The sequence below is a fragment of the Haliotis rufescens genome, unplaced genomic scaffold, assembly GCF_023055435.1.
Source record: "Haliotis rufescens isolate VD_foot unplaced genomic scaffold, xgHalRufe1.0.p SCAF_4, whole genome shotgun sequence".
Lineage (NCBI taxonomy): Eukaryota > Metazoa > Mollusca > Gastropoda > Lepetellida > Haliotidae > Haliotis > Haliotis rufescens.
In genome coordinates this window covers 52,917,865-52,939,651 of record NW_025964112.1, presented here as the reverse complement: position 1 = coordinate 52,939,651, position 21,787 = coordinate 52,917,865, and the positions used below count along the sequence as shown (strand labels likewise).

General features: G+C 39.1%; 1 protein-coding gene across 3 annotated transcripts in view; it reads right to left on the bottom strand.

Moving 5' to 3' along the window:
• Nucleotides 1-21,787, bottom strand: part of LOC124110978 (titin homolog) — a 78,251-nt gene that overhangs the window by 41,383 nt on the left and 15,081 nt on the right. For all 3 annotated transcript variants that reach the window (XM_048382037.1, XM_048382038.1, XM_048382039.1), the window contains exons 6-7: nt 21,148-21,288; nt 1,288-1,423 (exon numbers count right to left, since the gene is read on the bottom strand). In XM_048382037.1, coding sequence (XP_048237994.1) covers nt 1,288-1,423; nt 21,148-21,288 — 277 coding nt within the window. The remainder of the gene's footprint in view (nt 1-1,287; nt 1,424-21,147; nt 21,289-21,787) is intronic.

Below are 21,787 nucleotides of genomic sequence, written 5' to 3'. Positions count from 1 at the left end.
ACAGTATTCCAGTTATATCGCGGCGTGTCAGCTTAATGTGGGAGGAAAGCCCGAAGTGATGCAGGTCTCAGACTTTTACCACTTCGGTGAAACCCACGAGCACGGGTATGGTGCTGACAAACCTAGAAACATAATCGGGGCGAACCGGGATTCGAACCCACAATCATAGGTTTCTGGCGTGTCCAAGGGACGCAACTCTGTCTTTGAGTGAGTGAGTGAGTATAGTTTTACGCTGATTTTAGCAATATTCCAGCAATATCACGGTGGGGGGACACCAGAAATGGGCTTCACACAATGTACCCATGTCGGAAATCGAACCCGGGTCTTCGGCGTGACGAGCGAACGCTTTAACCGCTAGGCTACCCGACCATCCCCAATTTCTTTGAAAACCTATTACAATATTATGCATGTTTTGTCACTGACAGGTAAAACAAAATGCACACCTGTCAAATATTCTTATTTCAATCTGCCACAACACACATTCACAACACACATCGCACCCAAAAGTGGGAAAGATATGACAATTGGTAATTTGGAGAAAAGTTACAGATAATCAACATGAAAATTGTGAGAATATCTGGAAAATACCACAATTAACATCCTCGTTCATAAACTGGACTTGTCCGCCATTGCCATGGTCATGGATTGTCCCAGGAAGTCATCAGTATTTAAATACAGGTAAATATTTTTAAACTTTGTACATTTATCAATATCCTTAAAGAGGCTGTACATAATGTTGATATCTTATATGAGAAATAAACGACTCGTGGTCGTTGTATATCATACAATAAAAACACGGCAGGGCAAAATAAACCACTTGGGACTATGCCCCTCATCGTTTATTCTCAGTGCAGTGTTTTACTGCACGATAAAAAACTGCCACTTGTTGTTTACCGTATTCGACATAATAAGCGCCCAGGGCGCTCTCTAAATTAGAAACAGGGGTCTCCTAGAATATTATTTTAGTGAAGAAAACAGAGTTGAAAGATAAATTTCGAAATGTTTATATACAACCGATGTATGTTTCCAGAATTTAATTGCCTATAATTAAGGGTGCATAAATAAGTCTTATGTGCATTGATCAATTGGAAGGGGTGCTAATTGGGATTGTTCACTAGCCAACATATAAGCAAATATAGCCGTGGGCGCTTATTAGAGTGGGGCGCTTATTATGTCGAATACGGTATTTCCTAAGTAAAGCCCTATTGAGATTTATGAACAGGTTGACAATAAAAAAATATATCTATATTGATGTCATAACATCCGAGAGGAATCCCTTGTCCATACCGGAATGTCCTTTGACAGCATGTGTTGGAATATTGGATCCCTTGAAGGATCCCCCGTAGTCCGAGCTGTGTGACTGGTTGTCTATTGCCGGGAAGTCCACCTCAAGTTGCTGCTGTCGATGGGAGTCTAATAGGGACTGCAAAACACAGAAAATACAAGGTACAGTTCAAGGTGTGGCAGGACAAAATAATGTCCCATGAAAATGTCTAAGTTTCTTAAGAATTAGTCAGTATTGCTTGACAAAACTTTTATCAATACAGAAACCATCGAGGGGAGATTGATGAACTTTTTTACAAATCACAGACTTCTACAAATGATTAAGTTTGAATCAGGTTTCACAATAGATGTCACACCATTAAACCATGGGAATAAAACTTTGTACCCGATATACCTGCTTACCTACTGGTCGCATTCAGTATTTGTATAGTACATAAAGACCAGTAACATTTGTAGGTGAGTCATAAAGTCTGGTTTGATGCCATTTTTATGCCACCAAGTATTTGCCCAAACACATTTAACCAAAGATTATACATATCCTTGTTTCAAAAGTTACAAATTCTAAATGAATATCTTTTACCCCTTTAATTTACCCCTTTAAGGTCAGAATTTTTTTAAATTGGTTCACAAATCCGCCAACTCCAAAAAATTGAAATGTGAATTTCTTTTAATTTCCGAAACCAGACTAAAGTAAAACGTTTTTTTAAAAACTGATTTACTAACGCTATTGATATAAATTAATTATTTAAAGTACTATAATTAAAACCTGTTGAAAGTTAATCTTAAAAAGTTCAAAACACAATGAATAGTGACAAATTGCCATTTCTCCTGCCCTGTTTTTTCCCCTACCTACTTACCATTTTGAGGAAATCAAGCAAAAATATATAAAATCTTGAAATTTTATCATCTTTAATATTTCGACCTACTGACATGAATGTTGGACCTAAAAATCAGTAAACCCAACAAACAAAAACACCTGACGTAATTGCTAATCACCATCAAGTCTGTAAGAATTGCACTGTCGACGACAACAGGGGGCATCAAGCCAGAACCAAGACGTCGAAGCTTGGGGGGGTCAAGTATTGACGGCACAAGTCGATGATGGTGAGAGTTTCGAAGTTTTTGACAATAAGAGCCTTCAAATATTGTAGGCAGTTTCATAGATTGCACTGACTCGAAGGAACTCTTCAACATCATGGACGTCCATAACTTTGATTCCTTTTCAAGAGCACTGTTATGTGTGCTAATATGAAGAAGTTTGGACGGCATGTTTTGTGTCTTGAAACACATAGGTGGTAGATATTGAGGAACTCTCTCCGTTAAAGTTCCCTGTTTCTTCTTCTTCTTCCTTCCACCGTTGTGGGGTTTCAGAACAGGGTATCCAGCCTTCAGCGTCAACATCTTGGACTAGATTCACTCGCGACAAGTTCACAACTAAACCCTTATTTCATCTGAGAAAAAGACACAACTCATTTATGACTTGAAATAACTTGTCAACTCAACTATTCAAACAAATTTCACTTTTATCGTTATTATGAGGATTATTAATAGAAAACATCAACCTGAGTTTGTGTCGTAATAAATAGAACATTCAACACAAAGACTACAAATCGGAATAATCATGACAAACCATTTGTCACGACCCTCGGTTTCACGACACAAGTGAACACAACCTTGGTGCTATTTCTGATTATCTATAACCTAAAACAGCTGAACAAATAACTGTATAACTCTTGCATCACTCAGATCCCACAGAACATAATCCAAAGATAAAACACACATCGGAAACAAGATTAAATCCTGGGATAAGTTGTACAGTAATGCCAATTGATCCAAACCATGACTTAACGCTCCTGAAATCTGACAATGACCATGTTGTATTAGCATAACGACTACCTACATCTATACATGTCTCGAGTGTGTGGGGTAACACCACAAAGCAGAAACACATCCCACAATACCTTCAGAAAACTCAACCAAAGCTACAGTTACAATTGCACCATTGAAATCTATAGAAATACTGTATACCGTACAACTGATAATACCTCCCAGTAACCAGGTTAAATTACAGCATATTGCTTTTCTCACCTCGTCTGAATGGAGAAATATTCAAATACATGTGATGTTTGTGCCAATTATAAGCTCGAACAGAATGAGAAATAGCTGTAGTTTACACAGGTTATATAGGGTACAGCGAGGTTATTAACTTGTTACATACGTGACCGAGTTGGCTCCCAGATCAATGTATATCATATGTGGTGTTGTTGAAAAAGAGGTTGATTTCTTGCAATAAAGGTTATTTCATTGCCTCAAGACATGAAATCAGAAACACAAGTTCTTTATGGGAAATCAATTGTTGTTCAATATTAAAACTGTCTGATTTCTCTAAAATTTCAAATCAGAGTGCTAAAATGGAAATTGTGAAGTTTTTCGTTTCAATAAACAAAATTGTCTTTTCTTTTACAATGAATTGATTCATCAAATCAAGCCTAATGAAGATAGAAATGGATGCTTAACTCCAATTCTTATCAGCAATGTCAATGGTCAATTCAACAATATTTTGATGTAAGAATATGTTTTGATGGTCCCACTGACTTTAAACTTTGCCAAATGTTTGTGTCAAGACATTGATTGAATGTGGAATTTTTGGAGGACCCCATTTTTCTACCTCTTGCATCTTGGCATATTAGGTAGGAAATCATTTATAATCAGTTTTATCACTATTAGTTTTCAAGTACATGCTCTTAGAGGAAATTAAATGAAAACTTAAAGCTCAATCAGTTGTTTCTATTTTGAAAAGCACAATGTTAATATTTCAGTCTTGTTTTTCAAGTTCAAATGTTCAAAGACTCCCATGATCAATAAAAATCAGTGACCATAAATCAAATAAATTAAACTTAAAAGGACAGTGTTCAACAGTAACACTTTAATCAAATTGTTGCAACTTAAAAGTGAAAAACATACTTCACACAACAGACTAATTTTGACATCAGGTAAGTGTGAACACCTGTAATGTGTGTTTGACGATCACAAACTGCCAATCATTAAATACTTATAAACTTTAACAAGTGTTTTAATGATTTATTCACCTTGAAACCTGTGGCATTAATGGAGGACAATGAGTTTGTGTTAATTATATCCCATTTCATTATTTACCACAAATGTTTATGAGTATTTGAACCTTCAAAATTAATGCAATCATTTCGTTGTCCAGCTCTTGTAATACTGGTATAAAGTAATGTAATATTTCATATTTATTTGGTGAAAAAGGTGAACGAATGAGGTTGGTCTAACTGCATTGAACAGTATTTCAGTTATGGAATTTTGGGTCATCTAAATTGGGGACGAATAATCAAAGTTAGACTAACATGCACTGTATATCGTAGTAGTCTCAGAAATAAAGTTATCTTTTAGAAAAATATATATTTACAAATATAAAAGAAACTCCAAATGGATCCCAGAACAATGCTTAATTGCAGCCTAGAGCTGAAGCAATATAGACTTGCCAAGTCGTTCTAGACTTGAGTTGGATTCATTCCTTAACTTATTCTCTTAGGTCTGTGAAACAGACAACAGGTAATTAGGAGGGCGGAGAAAGGAAAACTTAACCCATAGTATTTTGTTATCTCCTTTTATAGATGAATCTAACCTAAATTTCAAAAGGAAAAGTTAAAAGAGAAAAAAGTCCTTTTTGGGGTGTGTTTTATTGAAAATACAGGTATCTTAAGCTTGGCATGCATTTTTCATATTTTGTTTAACCTTTTTACATTGTTTGTTTGTTTCAATTGTTTTTATAACAAATATATATATTGCAAGTAACTCCAAAGCACTTGATTGGCTGACCATAGATTTTTTGCATTTATGATCCCATGCTCCCAAACAATTTGCCACGCCTCCTAGCAGTCTACTGATTCCTTATTGGCTGATAATTCAGTCAGTGTGACTTTGGTTGCATTGTGGAGCTGAACAATGTCACTGATTTTATATTGTTGTCTACATTTTTGTGTTAATGATTAAATATTTGTGTGTTTGTTGTTTAACGCCGCACTCAGCAATACTCCAGCTGTATGAAGGTCGTCTGTAAATAATAGAGTCTGGACCAGACAATGCAGTGATTGGAATACGATGACATGCATCAACCAAGTCAGTGAGCCTGACCACCCAATCCTGTTGTCGCCTCTTACGACATGCATAGTCGCTTTTTACGGCAAGCATGGGTTGCTGAAGACCTATTCTACCCCGGATCTTCACAGGTCTTGTACCACATGGATTTACACAAAGTGTGCACACTGTATTTTACGCTTACACCTCTATTAACGTAAAAATATAAATAAAAAATAATACTAATTGATGTCAAATCTTGAGTAAGCCATGACAACACTGATGTACAGACATATTGACCAAGAAAATACAAATAACTTGAAAGACTGTAATATGGTCAGAAGTTATTATTCTTCAAAGTCTTGACCTAAGTTTGGGTAGAACAGTGACCCCAGTGAAATGAAAGAGTGTGACCATATTGAAAATAAAACCCCTTTATTCACGTAGCCTGTTAAGCACCAAAAGAAAAACCTCATAACATATACTACTCAAAAGAAGTTAAGGACCACCGGATTCTTTCACATTACTATAGTCAATCTGTCATTGCATGACTTCTATTGAGCAGTATATATCTGGTGTTTTGAAGCAAATCAAATATACATAAAAAGTTATTCTTTCCTTCTAATAAAACAGGCCACAGCTGAGATTAGCCACCAGAATCTCAATTTGTCTTTATGACATTGCCCAGAATAGAGTAATTCCATCGAACCAAAAGAAAGAGAATAAATCTGATCACATGCTTCCCTAATCAATAAAACTGATCGCTGGCTTCCCTAATCAATAAATCAATAACTAGTCATAGGATCAGAACCTTATCTCGCAATCAATGTGATAGCATGACCAATATCGGAGTATCTACGTCGGGGATCAAGCCTAACACCTGATAGACTGGGTGACGATAAGAATCGGTATTTGTCACTGGCAGGACACTTGGGTTTCTTCAATATCTACCTGATATACAAATAACTGGTGAGATTAACAAATCATATTATAAACCTGATCACTCATTGCTAAAAGGGGACCTAAAATTCACTAGTAGGCAAATTTCATCCTTTGGAGGTCAAATTGAATGAGTAACGGTATGTTTCATGGTATGCATGCGAAAGTCCCCGTTAAATCTCTATCATCATCCACCGAGGATTCCACAAAAATAAAAATGTCCGACAACTGGTAATCTAGATCACATACTTTGCGTACCCCTCAGGCAAGTGTAAATTGGCACAGCTCCCATGGCCGAAAGCTATGACCACACAATGCCATGTTGTCAGACTTACATTTTCGTGGGAGCCTCGGTGGCTGAGTGTGTTAGATCGCTGACTTTGGATGTGAGTCAACCCCCCAAAAGTATGCGAATCTCTACTTTACTCAGAAAGTGTTATCCCCTATATAACATTTGTTACATTTGACCACATTCTAAATGGCATTGTGTGTTCATGTCTTCTATATGTCTACCGAAAAACTTATAGAAAGCTTAGCTGAGGTCATTATAATCCATAATTCTTTAAAAATCCAAATTCATGGTGAAGTTATGAAAGTCTCTTTGAAAGCACTAGAACCACCCCCACCCAACCCGAGACCAGGAGGGGGAGCCCTGGACCACGAAGTACATGTAGAATCATTTTAAGCCAAAAGATAACAATATCTGCATTCAAGTACAACATTCTTGTAGATGGATTACTGATAGTCCTTGGTGGCCATTTTTCAAGGTGGCTGCCTCTGAAAACAAGTGTTGCCCTTTACCATAAAAGGCTCTCAAGCATTTTTTCATCTTATATTGGAAAATACAGTTTTCATAATAAAATTCACAGTTCCCCCAAATAAATCTGAAATTTATAACAAGAAATTATTTTTTAAAAGTTGACATTTAACAAGCCACTAGTCACAGCATATTGGAAGTCCATGTATATTTGAATCAGGCAGACAAAATGAGTTTCCGTACAAATTAAGGCAAATAATTAAATAGGATCAGTGCATGCATATGAGTATTTCCCAGCTTGGCCAAGCTGTGGTATACAAGATAATAATCATATACTCTACCTGCATGCACACTTGTGAAAAACATGTAAATACAGACTATACAACTTACACAATAATCACCAACACAAACAGAAAATACACACAGACCATTTCCTCCTCAACATTGCCACACATTTCATTCCACGAATATTCACACATAATTTATCCCAAGATACTCAAATATCCAATTAGTTGTAAAAATCCTCCAAACTTCACGCCGATTCCAGTTTTCACATATTTATAACACAACACACAAAACGCCTGTGGACATTAAAGCGAAAATTCCATAAAAACATCCCAAGATACTCAAATATCCAATTAGTTGTAAAAATCCTCCAAACTTCATAAGCCGATTCCAGTTTCCACATATTCATAACAAAAAACAAAAAAACACCTGTAGGCATTAAAGCGAAAATTCCATAAAAACATCCCAAGATACTCAAATATCCAATTAGTTGTAAAAACCTTCAAACTTCATAAGCTGATTCAAATTTTCCCAAATTTACAACAAAACGCACAAAACACCTGTAGACAACAGCGAGTGACAACTTCAGTTTCCGATCCCCAAGCGGATATGGAATACAGCGCCACACACAGACACAGGGTATATAATCATCTTGTAACTAACGGACTAATTCCCCGCCCGTGTCCAAGCTGGGCTCACACACAAGACTGCATGAGGTTGTTTCACTCTCGCTGATACCAATCTTGATGTATGCTCCAACAATGGGCCCATACACTTCCAGCATGGCACCTGGCTTCAGGTGGAGTTATTAATTATCTGTTTTCTATACACTTGAGTGAATGGTTCACCTGGCAGGTGAGCAGACTCTTAGTTGGCAATTTGTGACATGCGATAGGGGAATTGAAATGACAAAAGTGACTTTCAAACTTGTCCCATTGTGTTGACATTGTGGTAGGTATTTAAATGCTGATAAGCAAATCCACTAAATTGCAATGTGGAAAGGTTAGAAATAACTGCTGATTTAAAGAAATACATCAGAACAAAAGTTAAACTTGCATTCTGGATTCTCATAGGAAATAAAACCAATTTAGGTTCTTGCTTAACAAATTTTCAACTTGAGTCATTCTCATTAAGTTTTGTTTTGTTTGTTTGTTGTTTAATGCTGCACTCAGCAATATTCCAGCCATATGACAGCGATTAGTAAATAATCAGTCTGGACCAGACAATCCAGTGATAGATATCATGAGCATGCCGGCGGGCCTGACCACCTGTTAGTCGCCTCTTACGACAAGCACAGTCGCCTTTTATGGCCAGCATGTGTTGCTGAAGACCTATTCTACCTTGAATCTTCACAGGTCTCTCATGAGTGAGTGAGTGAGTGAGTATGGTTTTACGCTGCTTTTAGCAATATTCCAGCAATATCACGGCGGGGGACACCAGAAATGGGCTTCACACATTGTACCCATGTCGGGAATCGAACCCGGGTCTTCGGCGTGACGAGCGAACGCTTTAACCACTAGGCTACCCGACCGCCCCGTAGGTCTCTCATGAAGTAAATTGAGGTTTATAGTTGTGTTTAAGATTTTTTCACCTGTATAGCAACATGCACGCATGTGTCAGAGTCTGTTTGTACTAGTCCGGACTAAGTAATAATCGTTTTACAACATGTATAACTATATTTTCTTCTAAACCGACATTACAAACACATTGCCACAGGATATGAATACAATCAAACGCACCAACTGGAAGTGACATCACAGACATCACTCATGTTCGTGTGTCGGTGTGTATAGCTACAGTTTGTAGTGCTAGCCCACTGAGATACCATGCCGCAGTTTAACATGGATACCCCACTCAGACACAGTATATGGACTCCGACCCGACCTGTCCATGTTTTAGCCCCTTAGTGCCAGAAAGGATAACAAGTACCATCTTTAACCGTCTTTTGGTATTCAACAGCCGGGATGGAACGACTGACCTTACTCTCTCCAACAGACGGTCTATGTACTCGACCACAAAGGTGGTCTGTCATTATGTGGTGAGGTGAAATGGGGTTTAATGTCGAGTCCAAGATTATTGCACTTATATAGCAACGTGCATGCACATGTGTGTGTGTGTGTGTGTGTGTGTGTGGCTGCTTGTACTAGTCCGGACTGATGCCGAATTATAGTGCTAGCCCACTGAGATACCATGTTGCAGTTTAACATGAATACCCCACTCAGACACAGTATACGGACTCCAAGCCGACCAGTCCTTGTTTTAGCCCCTTAATGCCGATCGCCACACAGGGTAACAACAAGTACCATCTTTTAGCATCTTTTGGTATGAAACGGTGGGTGATCGAACCTGTCATTATGTGAACACATGGTGGAGTGAGTGAGGTAGTTGGGTTTGACTCTGATCACTTTGAACAGCATTCCAGTTACATCTTAATGTCAGCTTAATGTGGAAGGAAATCCAAAAGCGATGCAGGCCTCAGATTTTAACACTTTGGTGAAACCCACAAGCAAGGGTATGGAGCTGACAAACCTAGAAACCTAATTAGGGGACCCGGGATTCGAACCCACAATCATAGATTTCTGGTGTGCCCAAGGGACACAACTCTGCACAGTGAATTGCGGCACCTTAGACGACCCCCCACCCTAAACACGTGGAGGAACTGACATAGATTGCCATGTTAGGTGTCTGAAGAAAGGAGGTTGCACAACCCCTACACAACCACCCCTCTACATCTGCCAGTGTTAACCTCAACCTCCTAAGCTGACACACAAAACCTCCACATGAATTCCAAATTTAACAAGATTACAAAAAATTACAAAACTCTAAACATTCCAAAATGCTCAACCAGCTTCAAAAACAAACAAAATTTGGATCCAAGAAATTACACAAACTGCAATTACACATTTCAAATTAACTAATACCACATTTCCATTTGTTCCAAATATCCACGAAAAAACGGAATCCACATGAATTATACACTTTGACACGCACAACTGAGGCTACACAAGGCCTGCAACATAAGACTAATACCTTATCTCAACAAACACACACAGTCACATTCCAAGCTAGGGTCAATTCTAGGATTACCCCTCCCCATCCATCATGTTACCAACAATAAATAAATATCAATAACTGTACTCGCGCCTCCAAAAGCCTTCTCACATCAAATCCACTTCTCTCGTACTCTATGGATCAAATATAATAGAACTAAGCCACAGGAAAATGCAAACCTCTAATAATCAAACACGAAAATATTTACGAGCTCAGTTCAAAACAAACCCATGAATGATGAATTCCATGGAAGGATTAACCCATAATCCAGCCATTGCACCATAAATCATTCTGAATGATGGCAGGGTCTTGATGACTCGGCTACCTATTCAGTAAATGTCGGAACAATATCCGTTTTGTCTCAAATAACACCAGCATGTTCGATACACATTAAATGATTCCTTCGGTCCGCATCATACAATCTGAGGCATTGACTGAGCATTAACTTCAAAAGCGACCAAGCTCGCTCTGGTCTGGTGTATTCAAATTCTGTACCTTATCGTACTTGAGTCAAGTGTGAGTCAATCGAGTGCTTATTCGTACACCAAACATTCCGTATCAGGTGTACAGAAGTATTCATGTGGATTGACAACTTCAATAGGTGAAGTACCGTCTGCCTTACACATTTCAATGATAATACAACTGTGGAATAGAGTCATTTCACACCTGTGCATTCAGTGTACAGTGAAAGTGGATATTCACGAGGTCGTTTTGTCCCGCTTTTTTCACCCTGGCACACAGGAGTTGTCCTCTAGGAAGACTGTGATATCTTTCAACAGCTTGTATTCATGTCTGCCCTGGCACATGAACGAAGTTAAATTTTATTCAAATCTAAAACACATGTCTATAATTTCAGTTTGCACTGTTTATGATCATGAGAAGTACACAAACTGATACTTGTGTTTTGAAAACTTTTTATGTTTGATTGTTTGTTGTTTAATGCCGAAATATTTCAGCTGTGTGATTGCGGTTTGTTTGTTTTTTTAACACCGAACTCAGCAATATTCCAGCTGTGTGATGGCGGTCTGTTTGTTTGTTAAACACCGCACTCAGCAATATTCCAGCTGTATGAGAGCGGTCTGTAAATAATGCAGTCTAGACCAGACAATCCAGTGATTGATATCATGAGCATCGATCTGCGCAATCTAGTTTTTACATATATGTACCTCCCTGTGAAGGTCCGGGTAGAAAATAGGTTTTCGGCAACCCACATGAGGCATCTCTGCTTGCCGTAAAAGATGTTTATGCTCGTCATAATAGGCGACTGATGGGATCGAGTGGTCAGGCTCGGTGACTTGGTTCATGCATGTCATCATATCCCAATTACGTAGATCAATGCTCATGATGTTAATTACTGGATTGTCTGATCTGGACTTCATTATTAACAGACCGCTGTCATATAGCTGGAATATTGCTGGGTGTGTCGTTAAACAACAAACAAACAAAACATGTATGTACCAGCATAAAATAGAAACAATATATCTATTTTGGTACGGTGTATTAGAGATGAAAAAAAAATTATTATTAAAATAATCAGCCAGTTGCATATTAGGGAGAAAACTGAATAAGGAGTTATGTCCCCTCTTCCTCAATGTCATTTGAGCCCTAACATCTGTTTATCTGACAAACAATACAGTGTGATGTCATCAGTATACATGAATCAGTGTTATCAGACCTAGCATGAAACATGGCTCATAGATATTGTCTTGATAGATCCACAGATTTTACCTATCATTTTAATCAATTCTAAGTGGCAGCAATTAGACAATTTCTGACATATCAAGATTCATAACATCAAGTACTGATTCCTGGTCCTTAACTTTACCATCTTCCCGAGGCAAGTGAGTTAACTGACTTTAAAAGTCCAGTTTCCACCCTTGCCGAACTAGGCTGGGATGATGGAGTTAGATTTTGGCTGGACTAACGAGTCTATGCATGGTCCAATAAAAATCGCGCACCGATATCAAAATCCGGTTCGTAAACTGTCGTGCAGAGTTCGGTTGATTGCTGGATTTGCAAAGCATGTGCATCGCCAACTCGTTGTCAACAGACACTTTCCAAATCTTTTCATGTTTTTAATCAAGGTGTTCACGTGATTTGTTGTACTTCGCGAAGTAAAAACCGATTTATCACCAAATAGATCTTGATTATCGATCAGATCTTCTTGACTGGGCCGCACCATTTTGTTTGAAGCAAATGCATTTGATACGAGAGGTGGAATCTGATTGGTCCATATGGGAGAGGCATAGAATGGACATAACTCGTAATAGCCACTGGTGGCGCTACGATTGAGCCCAGGAATTCCAGCCTAGTTCGGCAAGGGTGGAAACTGGACTTTTAAAGTCAGTTAACGCTCTTGCCTCGGGAAGATGAACTTTACAGGTGAAACAGATAAGTGGATGTACATGATGTTAGAGGCTTCAGCATTACCAATGAGACACACTGTCACATTGAGAAAGCTCAGATCTGATGGATCAATCACAAGTTTCAAACCAGAATAACATGGCTCTTATGAAAAACGTAATGAGTGTCTTTGGATACTTTCAATTTAGACACTACACTACTTATCTTTTGACCGAGATATTCTTATAATTCCATTGGCTAAATTACTAGTGACAGTATCCCAGTCACAAGTAGCATATTTCTAAAGGGGCATTATCAAAATTTGAATATCAATTTACCTGGCATCAGTGGCTTTGCAAATATTCCTGATGTAGATATTCAAGAATATTATTTTGCAACACAGTAAATCCTATGTAGAGAATCTAACCAGAGAATATTTTGATATTGATCTTTCAACACAAGGGCTAGAATTTTTTAATTTTTTTCCAAACTATCATGAGTGAGTGAGTGAGTGAGTATGGTTTTACGCCACTTTTAGAAATATTCCAGCAATATCGCGGCGGGGGACACCCGTAATGGGTTTCACACATTGTACCCATGTCGGGAATCAAACCCGGGTCTTCGGTGTGACGAGCTAACGCTTTAACCACTAGGCTACCCGACCGCCCCCCAAACTATTATGAAGCATTATTGATGTTGATTATGTTCTTAGTTTGAAGGGGAGGTGAAATTTCGTTTAATGTCGCGTTCAAGATTGTTGCACTTATATATGGACATGCATGCATGTGTGTGTGTGGCTGCTTGTACTCGCCTGGACTAACGCCGATTTTTAAGTGCTAGCCCATTGAGATACCAGGCCGAAGTTTTACCCCTCTCAGACACAGTATACTGACTCTAAGCCGACCTGTCCTTGTTTTAGCCCCTTAATGCTGAGCATCAGGCAGGGTAACAAGAAGTACCATCTTTTAACATCTTTTGGTATGACGCAGCCGGGGATTGAACCCCCAATATGGGCAGACGCTCTACCACTAGACCATGAAGGTGGTCTCTTAATTTAAAAATCAGTAGATGTTAGAGACCAGCTTAAAATTAACAGGCTTCATTTGCCTGAAACTTTGGAACATAACCATTTTATATGCCAGTACATGCATGAGAGTGTTATGAAATTACTACCTGTATTATTGCGATCCCTTGCGTTTGGACCTCTTGTACCAGGCTTTTTTCAGCCCAAAGTCCAGGGTTGGAGGAGGGAAACAAAAAAAAAGCCAAAAAAAGCCAGATGCATTCTTTTTTAATGCAGAATGCCTCTGACAATGGTAAATTTATATGTTTTTTATTAAAAGGTAATGATAACAAATAAAATAACTGACTACGCGGATATTGGAGGAGAAAAAAATTGGAAATCTGATTTGATTTTTTTTACATTTTCTCAAAAATTAGAGTCAGCGGATCCGTAATCTGAAAAATATAAAACGCCTGGCCTAATAATAATAAAAAATCCGAATGCACTTATCAGTTGTAAATAGTCCAGGAAAGTAAACAACCTAAAATATCCAACACGACCCTGATTTATCAAGTAGTTTGCGAACACATAAAATATTCCAGAGTGTTTGATCGATTCAAAACATTTACCAAGTCATGACGCTGTTTCTTTCAAGTTGGTACATAAAACAATGTAATTTACAACATGAAAAACATGTCTGTCATAAACATTGCAATAAAGGGGTCTTACATCTACTTCAGTCCAGGTAATTTAAACAGTAAGCGCAAATAAACGTTCTTCACAAAACTGTTGGTACTACTTTCTCAGCAGCTAGTCATAAATGAATGCATTGAACTCAACTTTTTTATCAAGATTAACTGACTTCTTTGATGTTTGCCAATAGAAAAACATCTAGTCTCTGAAATTAATTATTTTTACAGAAAAAATGTTGTAAAATTATCATAATGAAAAATAATATAAAGTCCAAGACTTTCTTTATTTTCTAGGGTGGTGGGTCCTCAAGCGGTTAAAGTGTGACCTATCTTACCCCTAATTTTCATGGGTCTGGCCGTAAGAATCTGAAGCTCTGGTATAAAATGATTCATGGTTGTTATGACTTCTTACTACATACACATAATTCTTATGGCTTGCATGACAGAATCCTTCTGAATAATAATGTCAACAAAAGAATTGTTGACTTCACATTTACACTGAAAATAAAACAGTAACCACCAATTCAGGGAAAATTTGGAATACCAACCCACGCACATAGGTTTCTGACACGCCTAGGGGAAACAACTCTAGTTCACATTGTAACAGATTCTTATTGGAATGTAAAATATGAACAGCCCAGCTTTTTGGTCTAATGTTGATTATATTTACTTTTACTTCACAAAAACAGAAACTACATCAAGTCACAGATAGATCCAATTACAAGTCAGACAAGAACATTGTGTATTTCAACATTAATTTAACTACCCTACCTTCTTCCTTTTCTTTGGCATTCCCTACACGACATCACCATGTTTCCATCCCATGATGCATCACACTGAACTGACCTGGCATCAGACATTAACCCCATGACAGCTGAGAGATGGAACGTCAGCATGTCACATCATTAATATATACTCAGTGAGAGCTCATGGTCCTACACTTGCAAGGTTATTAGCATGCTTTTCAGGGCAAAATGGAAACCTGAGTGTACTTTAAACAGTTTCAAGTCTATGCAAATCCGAATTATTTTTGTCCAGTTTAATTAAAAAAATAGTTGTGATTCCTTGCCTCAGCTGGTTATTTAGTTAAAATTGACAGCAACTTAAGATTAGCTGCAAGGATGGTGCGGTGAGGTACCCTGGTATATGTTGTACCATAAAGAGGGGATGACAGCAGGGATGTCAGGCCCCCTGGTATATGTTGTACCATAAAGAGTGGATGACAGCAGGGATGTCAGGCCCCTGGTATATGTTGTACCATAAAGAGTGGATGACAGCAGGGATGTCAGGCCCCTGGTATATGTTGTACCATAAAGAGTGGATGACAGCAGGGATGTCAGGCCCCCTTGTATATGTTGTACCATAAAGAGTGGATGACAGCAGGGATGTCAGGCCCCCTTGTATATGTTGTACCATAAAGAGTGGATGACAGCAGGGATGTCAGGCCCCCTGGTATATGTTGTACCATAAAGAGTGGATGACAGCAGGGATGTCAGGCCCCTGGTATATGTTGTACCATAAAGAGTGGATGACAGCAGGGATGTCAGGCCCCCTTGTATATGTTGTACCATAAAGAGTGGATGACAGCAGGGATATGAGGCCCCCTGGTATATGTTGTACCATAAAGAGTGGATGACAGCAGGGATGACGATGTGAGGCCCCCTGGTATATGTTGTACCATAAAGAGTGGATGACAGCAGGGATGTCAGGCCCCTGGTATATGTTGTACCATAAAGAGTGGATGATAGCAGGGATGTGAGGCCCCCTGGTATATGTTGTACCATAAAGAGTGGATGACAGCAGGGATGATAGCAGGGATGTCAGGCCTCCTGGTATATGTTGTACCATAAAGAGTGGAAGACAGCAGGGATGTGAGGCCCCCTGGTATATGTTGTACCATAAAGAGTGGATGACAGCAGGGTTGTCAGGCCTCCTGGTATATGTTGTACCATAAAGAGTGGATGACAGCAGGGATGTGAGGTACCCTGGTATATGTTGTACCATAAAGAGGGGATGACAGCAGGGATGTCAGGCCCCCTGGTATATGTTGTACCATAAAGAGTGGATGACAGCAGGGATGTCAGGCCCCTGGTATATGTTGTACCATAAAGAGTGGATGACAGCAGGGATGTCAGGCCCCTGGTATATGTTGTACCATAAAGAGTGGATGACAGCAGGGATGTCAGGCCCCCTTGTATATGTTGTACCATAAAGAGTGGATGACAGCAGGGATGTCAGGCCCCCTTGTATATGTTGTACCATAAAGAGTGGATGACAGCAGGGATGTCAGGCCCCCTGGTATATGTTGTACCATAAAGAGTGGATGACAGCAGGGATGTCAGGCCCCTGGTATATGTTGTACCATAAAGAGTGGATGACAGCAGGGATGTCAGGCCCCCTTGTATATGTTGTACCATAAAGAGTGGATGACAGCAGGGATATGAGGCCCCCTGGTATATGTTGTACCATAAAGAGTGGATGACAGCAGGGATGACGATGTGAGGCCCCCTGGTATATGTTGTACCATAAAGAGTGGATGACAGCAGGGATGTCAGGCCCCTGGTATATGTTGTACCATAAAGAGTGGATGATAGCAGGGATGTGAGGCCCCCTGGTATATGTTGTACCATAAAGAGTGGATGACAGCAGGGATGATAGCAGGGATGTCAGGCCTCCTGGTATATGTTGTACCATAAAGAGTGGAAGACAGCAGGGATGTGAGGCCCCCTGGTATATGTTGTACCATAAAGAGTGGATGACAGCAGGGTTGTCAGGCCTCCTGGTATATGTTGTACCATAAAGAGTGGATGACAGCAGGGATGTGAGGTACCCTGGTATATGTTGTACCATAAAGAGTGGATGACAGCAGGGATGACGATGTGAGGCCCCCTGGTCTATGTTGTACCATAAAGAGTGGATGACAGCAGGGATGTCAGGCCCCCTGGTATACGTTGTACCAGAAAGAGTGGATGACAGCAGGGATGTGAGCCCCCTGGTATATGTTGTACTATAAAGAGTGGATGACAGCAGGGATGTGAGCCCCCTGGTATATGTCGTACCATAAAGAGTGGATGACAGCAGGGATGTCAGGCCCCTGGTATATGTTGTACCATAAAGAGTGGATGACAGCAGGGATGTGAGGCCCCTGGTATATGTTGTACCATAAAGAGTGGATGACAGCAGGGATGTCAGGCCCCCTTGTATATGTTGTACCATAAAGAGTGGATGACAGCAGGGATGACGATGTGAGGCCCCCTGGTATATGTTGTACCATAAAGAGTGGATGACAGCAGGGATGTTAGGCCCCTGGTATATGTTGTGCGTTAAAGAGTGAATGACAGCAGGGAAGACGCTGTGAGGCCAATCAGCTTACTGTCAGTGGTGGGTGGCTATTATCCTTCAGAACACATTGATTATTGGAAATATTGACCTGATTCACCAGGACAGGAAGAACTTGAACACAACTATGAAATATGAGGACCATATCCGGAATACCAGAAATCCATCTGGCTTTGTGCACAAGTCTCGGCAGGCCTACACCATTTCCTTTGCTGTGCACAAGTTAAATAGATATATTCCTGAACATAAGTATTTTATTTATGATCTGATTACAGATGGAATAATATTTGTCAAGCACCACTCATGAAAATATCAGCTTTGTAATGTGATGATAGACATGTTATTTCACCATGTTGACAAATATAGCATCCCTGCCCTAATATATCCGCACCCTCATCACCGTGATACATGAGGCTGCCGTGCTCATTTCCTCCCCTCCTTGAATACTTCGTGAGTTAAGTGTCATACATACATCTGAAAAAAGTTAAGCACCACATCTTTCTTTCCACATATTCTGAGTTTCCACGTATCTTTTGATATTGTCCACATTTGACATAGACCTTGTGTTAATATATGCCTTGATACCATCGATATCTGACAAGTTGCTCCATGATGTGTTACCCACATGGTGAAGATACAGGTGGTGAGATACTGTATCTGTATCCGTAAGTCTGTATCTTAAAGTTGTTTATACTTAAATACATATTTAACATGGGTAATAAATAAAATACCACACCCATTCTCGTTAGATACCATTTTTACAAAAGTCCACTAGTTTCGTGAAAATGGTATCTAACGAGAATGAGTGTAGTATTCTGTATATCATCCTCCAGAAGGCTGCAAGGATGGTGTGACATCATATGATGCAAAGAAGAAGAAGCAGTAGAAAGTGGAATCTCATAACTATCTCTATGGACGAAGTAGACACAATTTATGGATAACAACTTCTTTATTGTACCGTAATCATGTTACTATCATCATTAGGGTTTACATCCAAATACCATTGTCAAGCAAGACTGAATAAGGCAATAATAAATTAATTGCTAAATTATCATCCCGCCATTTCATGTTTACAACATGCCATAAACTGGTCTACAACCGACTCTCAGTGCGTGCCCGCCTATTGTCTGCTTGCTGTCAGCTGTCAAGATGGTGCTCCCTGTTTTGAAAATATGAGAGGGTGTGCAAACCATTAAAGACTGGTATGCCTGTCCTTTGCCAGAGTCAATGACTCTTCAATAAGTCTGATTGTGGGGAACTAAATGACAAGTTAACGTCAATTGAGAATAAATTCACAAACGCATGAGTACAAGTTGGGAAAATAGCCAGGAAAATAGCCAGGTACTATACAAGATCTTCCCAACAACCATCTGCAGCACATATATTCTCTCTTGGTTCACATACAATCAACAATGTCCTTTTAGCCTGTTTCATTTATTTTATACCCAATGTGAGTAAAAAATAGGTTGAAGCAAATCTGAACATGTTGCAAACCCCGACCTAAATTACTTTCAAGTTTTCTTTTTAATTTAAATCCTAATTTTTAAACAATGATCATATATATAAAGACAATTACAGAATAACATTTTCTGAACCATATTCCCCAAAAAATATAAAAAATCACAGGTACAAACATAGTTCTAATCATGTCTTTAACCAGATCAATATTTTACCCATACTATCGGAATTGCCAGCAGTCCCTGTTGTTTCCCACACAAGAATGCATCAAGGGAGACAACTCCTACTCTGGCATTGTTTAATGATATTGAGCTTTTCTGTCAGGTATTCCTTATAGGAAATTCTGGGCGGTAGGGCAACCTAGTGGTTACAGTGTTCGCTCGTCATGCCAAAGACCCGGGTTCGATTCCGACATGGGTACATTGTGTGAAGCTCAATATGGCTATTAAATGCGGTGTAAAACCATACCGTACTTTCTTGAATATTGTTAGCACCCGAGTATAATGTGAAACCACCTCTAGCCTGCTAGCGGATTCAGTATTTTGGAAAAAAAATAATTGAATATTATGCGCAGAAAATGATTACACTGTACCCCTTCAGCGAATTCCAGTAAACAAACGGGTGAAGAGAAACAAAGTCAGTACAAAATTGAAATTAGAGATAAAAAAAATTAACAGACATGTTGATTTACCATTTAAATTGTATTTTTTGTTCTGCTAGGCATTCTTTTACATCCAGGGATTAAGATTACCTTGTGTATTTTCTCATAAACTAAGCCAGAATCAGCAATCAGCTGTACACACGTTTTCTTGGAATCTACCGGTGATTCAGTCAAGACACACCCAATGATATAACTTTAAGGATTTTAATGCAAGGATTGGCAAAAATTGTATCTGAAACTATTTTTTTTATCAGGAATAATATATTCCAGTATCTTGTTATTTTAGTTGCAGCTTTTACTAAATATATTTAAAATAATTATAACCCTAAGCGAAGCAGCTGATCGCTATTGCCGGTTATTATTTTTCACATGGAACCAGTTTGACCAGTCACTGTCAACGCTCCCGCACACATGATCGCGAGAACTACGTGTTGACATAGAATCGTCAAACTATAACAAATATGACTTTTAACGAGTCAAAGTATGGCATTTATGATATATGTATCCATTCTCTGTCAACTAAAGTTCGTTTCAAGGCATCAATAGCAGTAATCTGACTGTGGTTGCTGTAAAAAGCGGTGAGTTGTGCGATCCTTCGATCGCTTCATTACACAGTAATGTCTTTCCGTTGGGGGTAAAAACATGAAAACTCATTATTGCATGTATAATGCGCACCCCCTTCTACACAGCTGTGTTTTTTGGAGAAAAAAAGTGTGCACTATACTCAAGAAAATATGGTACTCACTTATAGGAAATTCTGAAATACTACTTCCATTATCATAACACAAATCCCTTTCATCACGTGTCTATAGGAAGAGGATCAATCAAGACAGTGATAAAGAGACCACTATATTTGGTCTCATATTGTTAATTCAAGACTTTATTTTTTCAATTCACTGGAAAACTTTGCACACTTTCTTCCATTTCGGAGTCCTAATCTTTTAAACAACTGATGCAGCAAGATCCTAGATCCAAACATCGAGGACTGTATAGTCATGACAGACATCAGAATATATCCATGTTTGAGATCTGGAGACAATCAGCGGACTTGGTTGATGCAAATCATTGCATCTCAACTGTGAAGATGGAGGTTTGTGATGTCACTCAATGGATTGTCTGGTCCTGACTTGAATATTTACAGACTGCCATCATGTAGCTTGAATGTTGCTGAGTGTGTCACAAAACAACAAAACACACACATGAATAAAAATGAAAATAATAGACGAGAACTCACCTCCACTGCTTCCTTCATGTCAAACTGAGGCACAGGGGTCTTCATGGAGCTGGACACCTTTCTCTCGCTGTCCGCGTATGTCGAGGCATGAATGTCTGCATTCGCCACCTCCATCAGGTCGATGTCCTCAGTCATATACTCCTGTCATGATCAAAGGTACATATGTTTTGATGGTTTTTAGCATCAGCTTTGGTTACCAAGGAAACACCACACCACACATTAACCATTAGGACTGAATGGTAATACCCATCTTCCCAAGGCAAGGGAGTTAACTGACCAGTTGCTGTCAGTTGCTGACCCTTGCTGAACTAGGCTGGAATTATGGAGTTATATTTTGGCTGGACTAACAAGTTCATGCATAGGAAAATTGCGTTAACGAAATCGACATCCGGTTCGTAAACTGCCGTGTAGATTTTGGTCAATTGCAGGTTTTACAAAGCATGCGTACTGCCAAGACACATTTTATTCAAATATAGATTTTGATTGTCAATCAGATTGTCTTGACTGGGTGCCGCCATTTTGTTTGAAGCAAAATGCAAGTGTTATTTGAGGTGGAATCTGATTTGTCAATGGGATGGACATAGAAGGGACATAACTAGCCACAGGTGGCGCTACAATCAAGTCCTGAAATTCCAGCCTT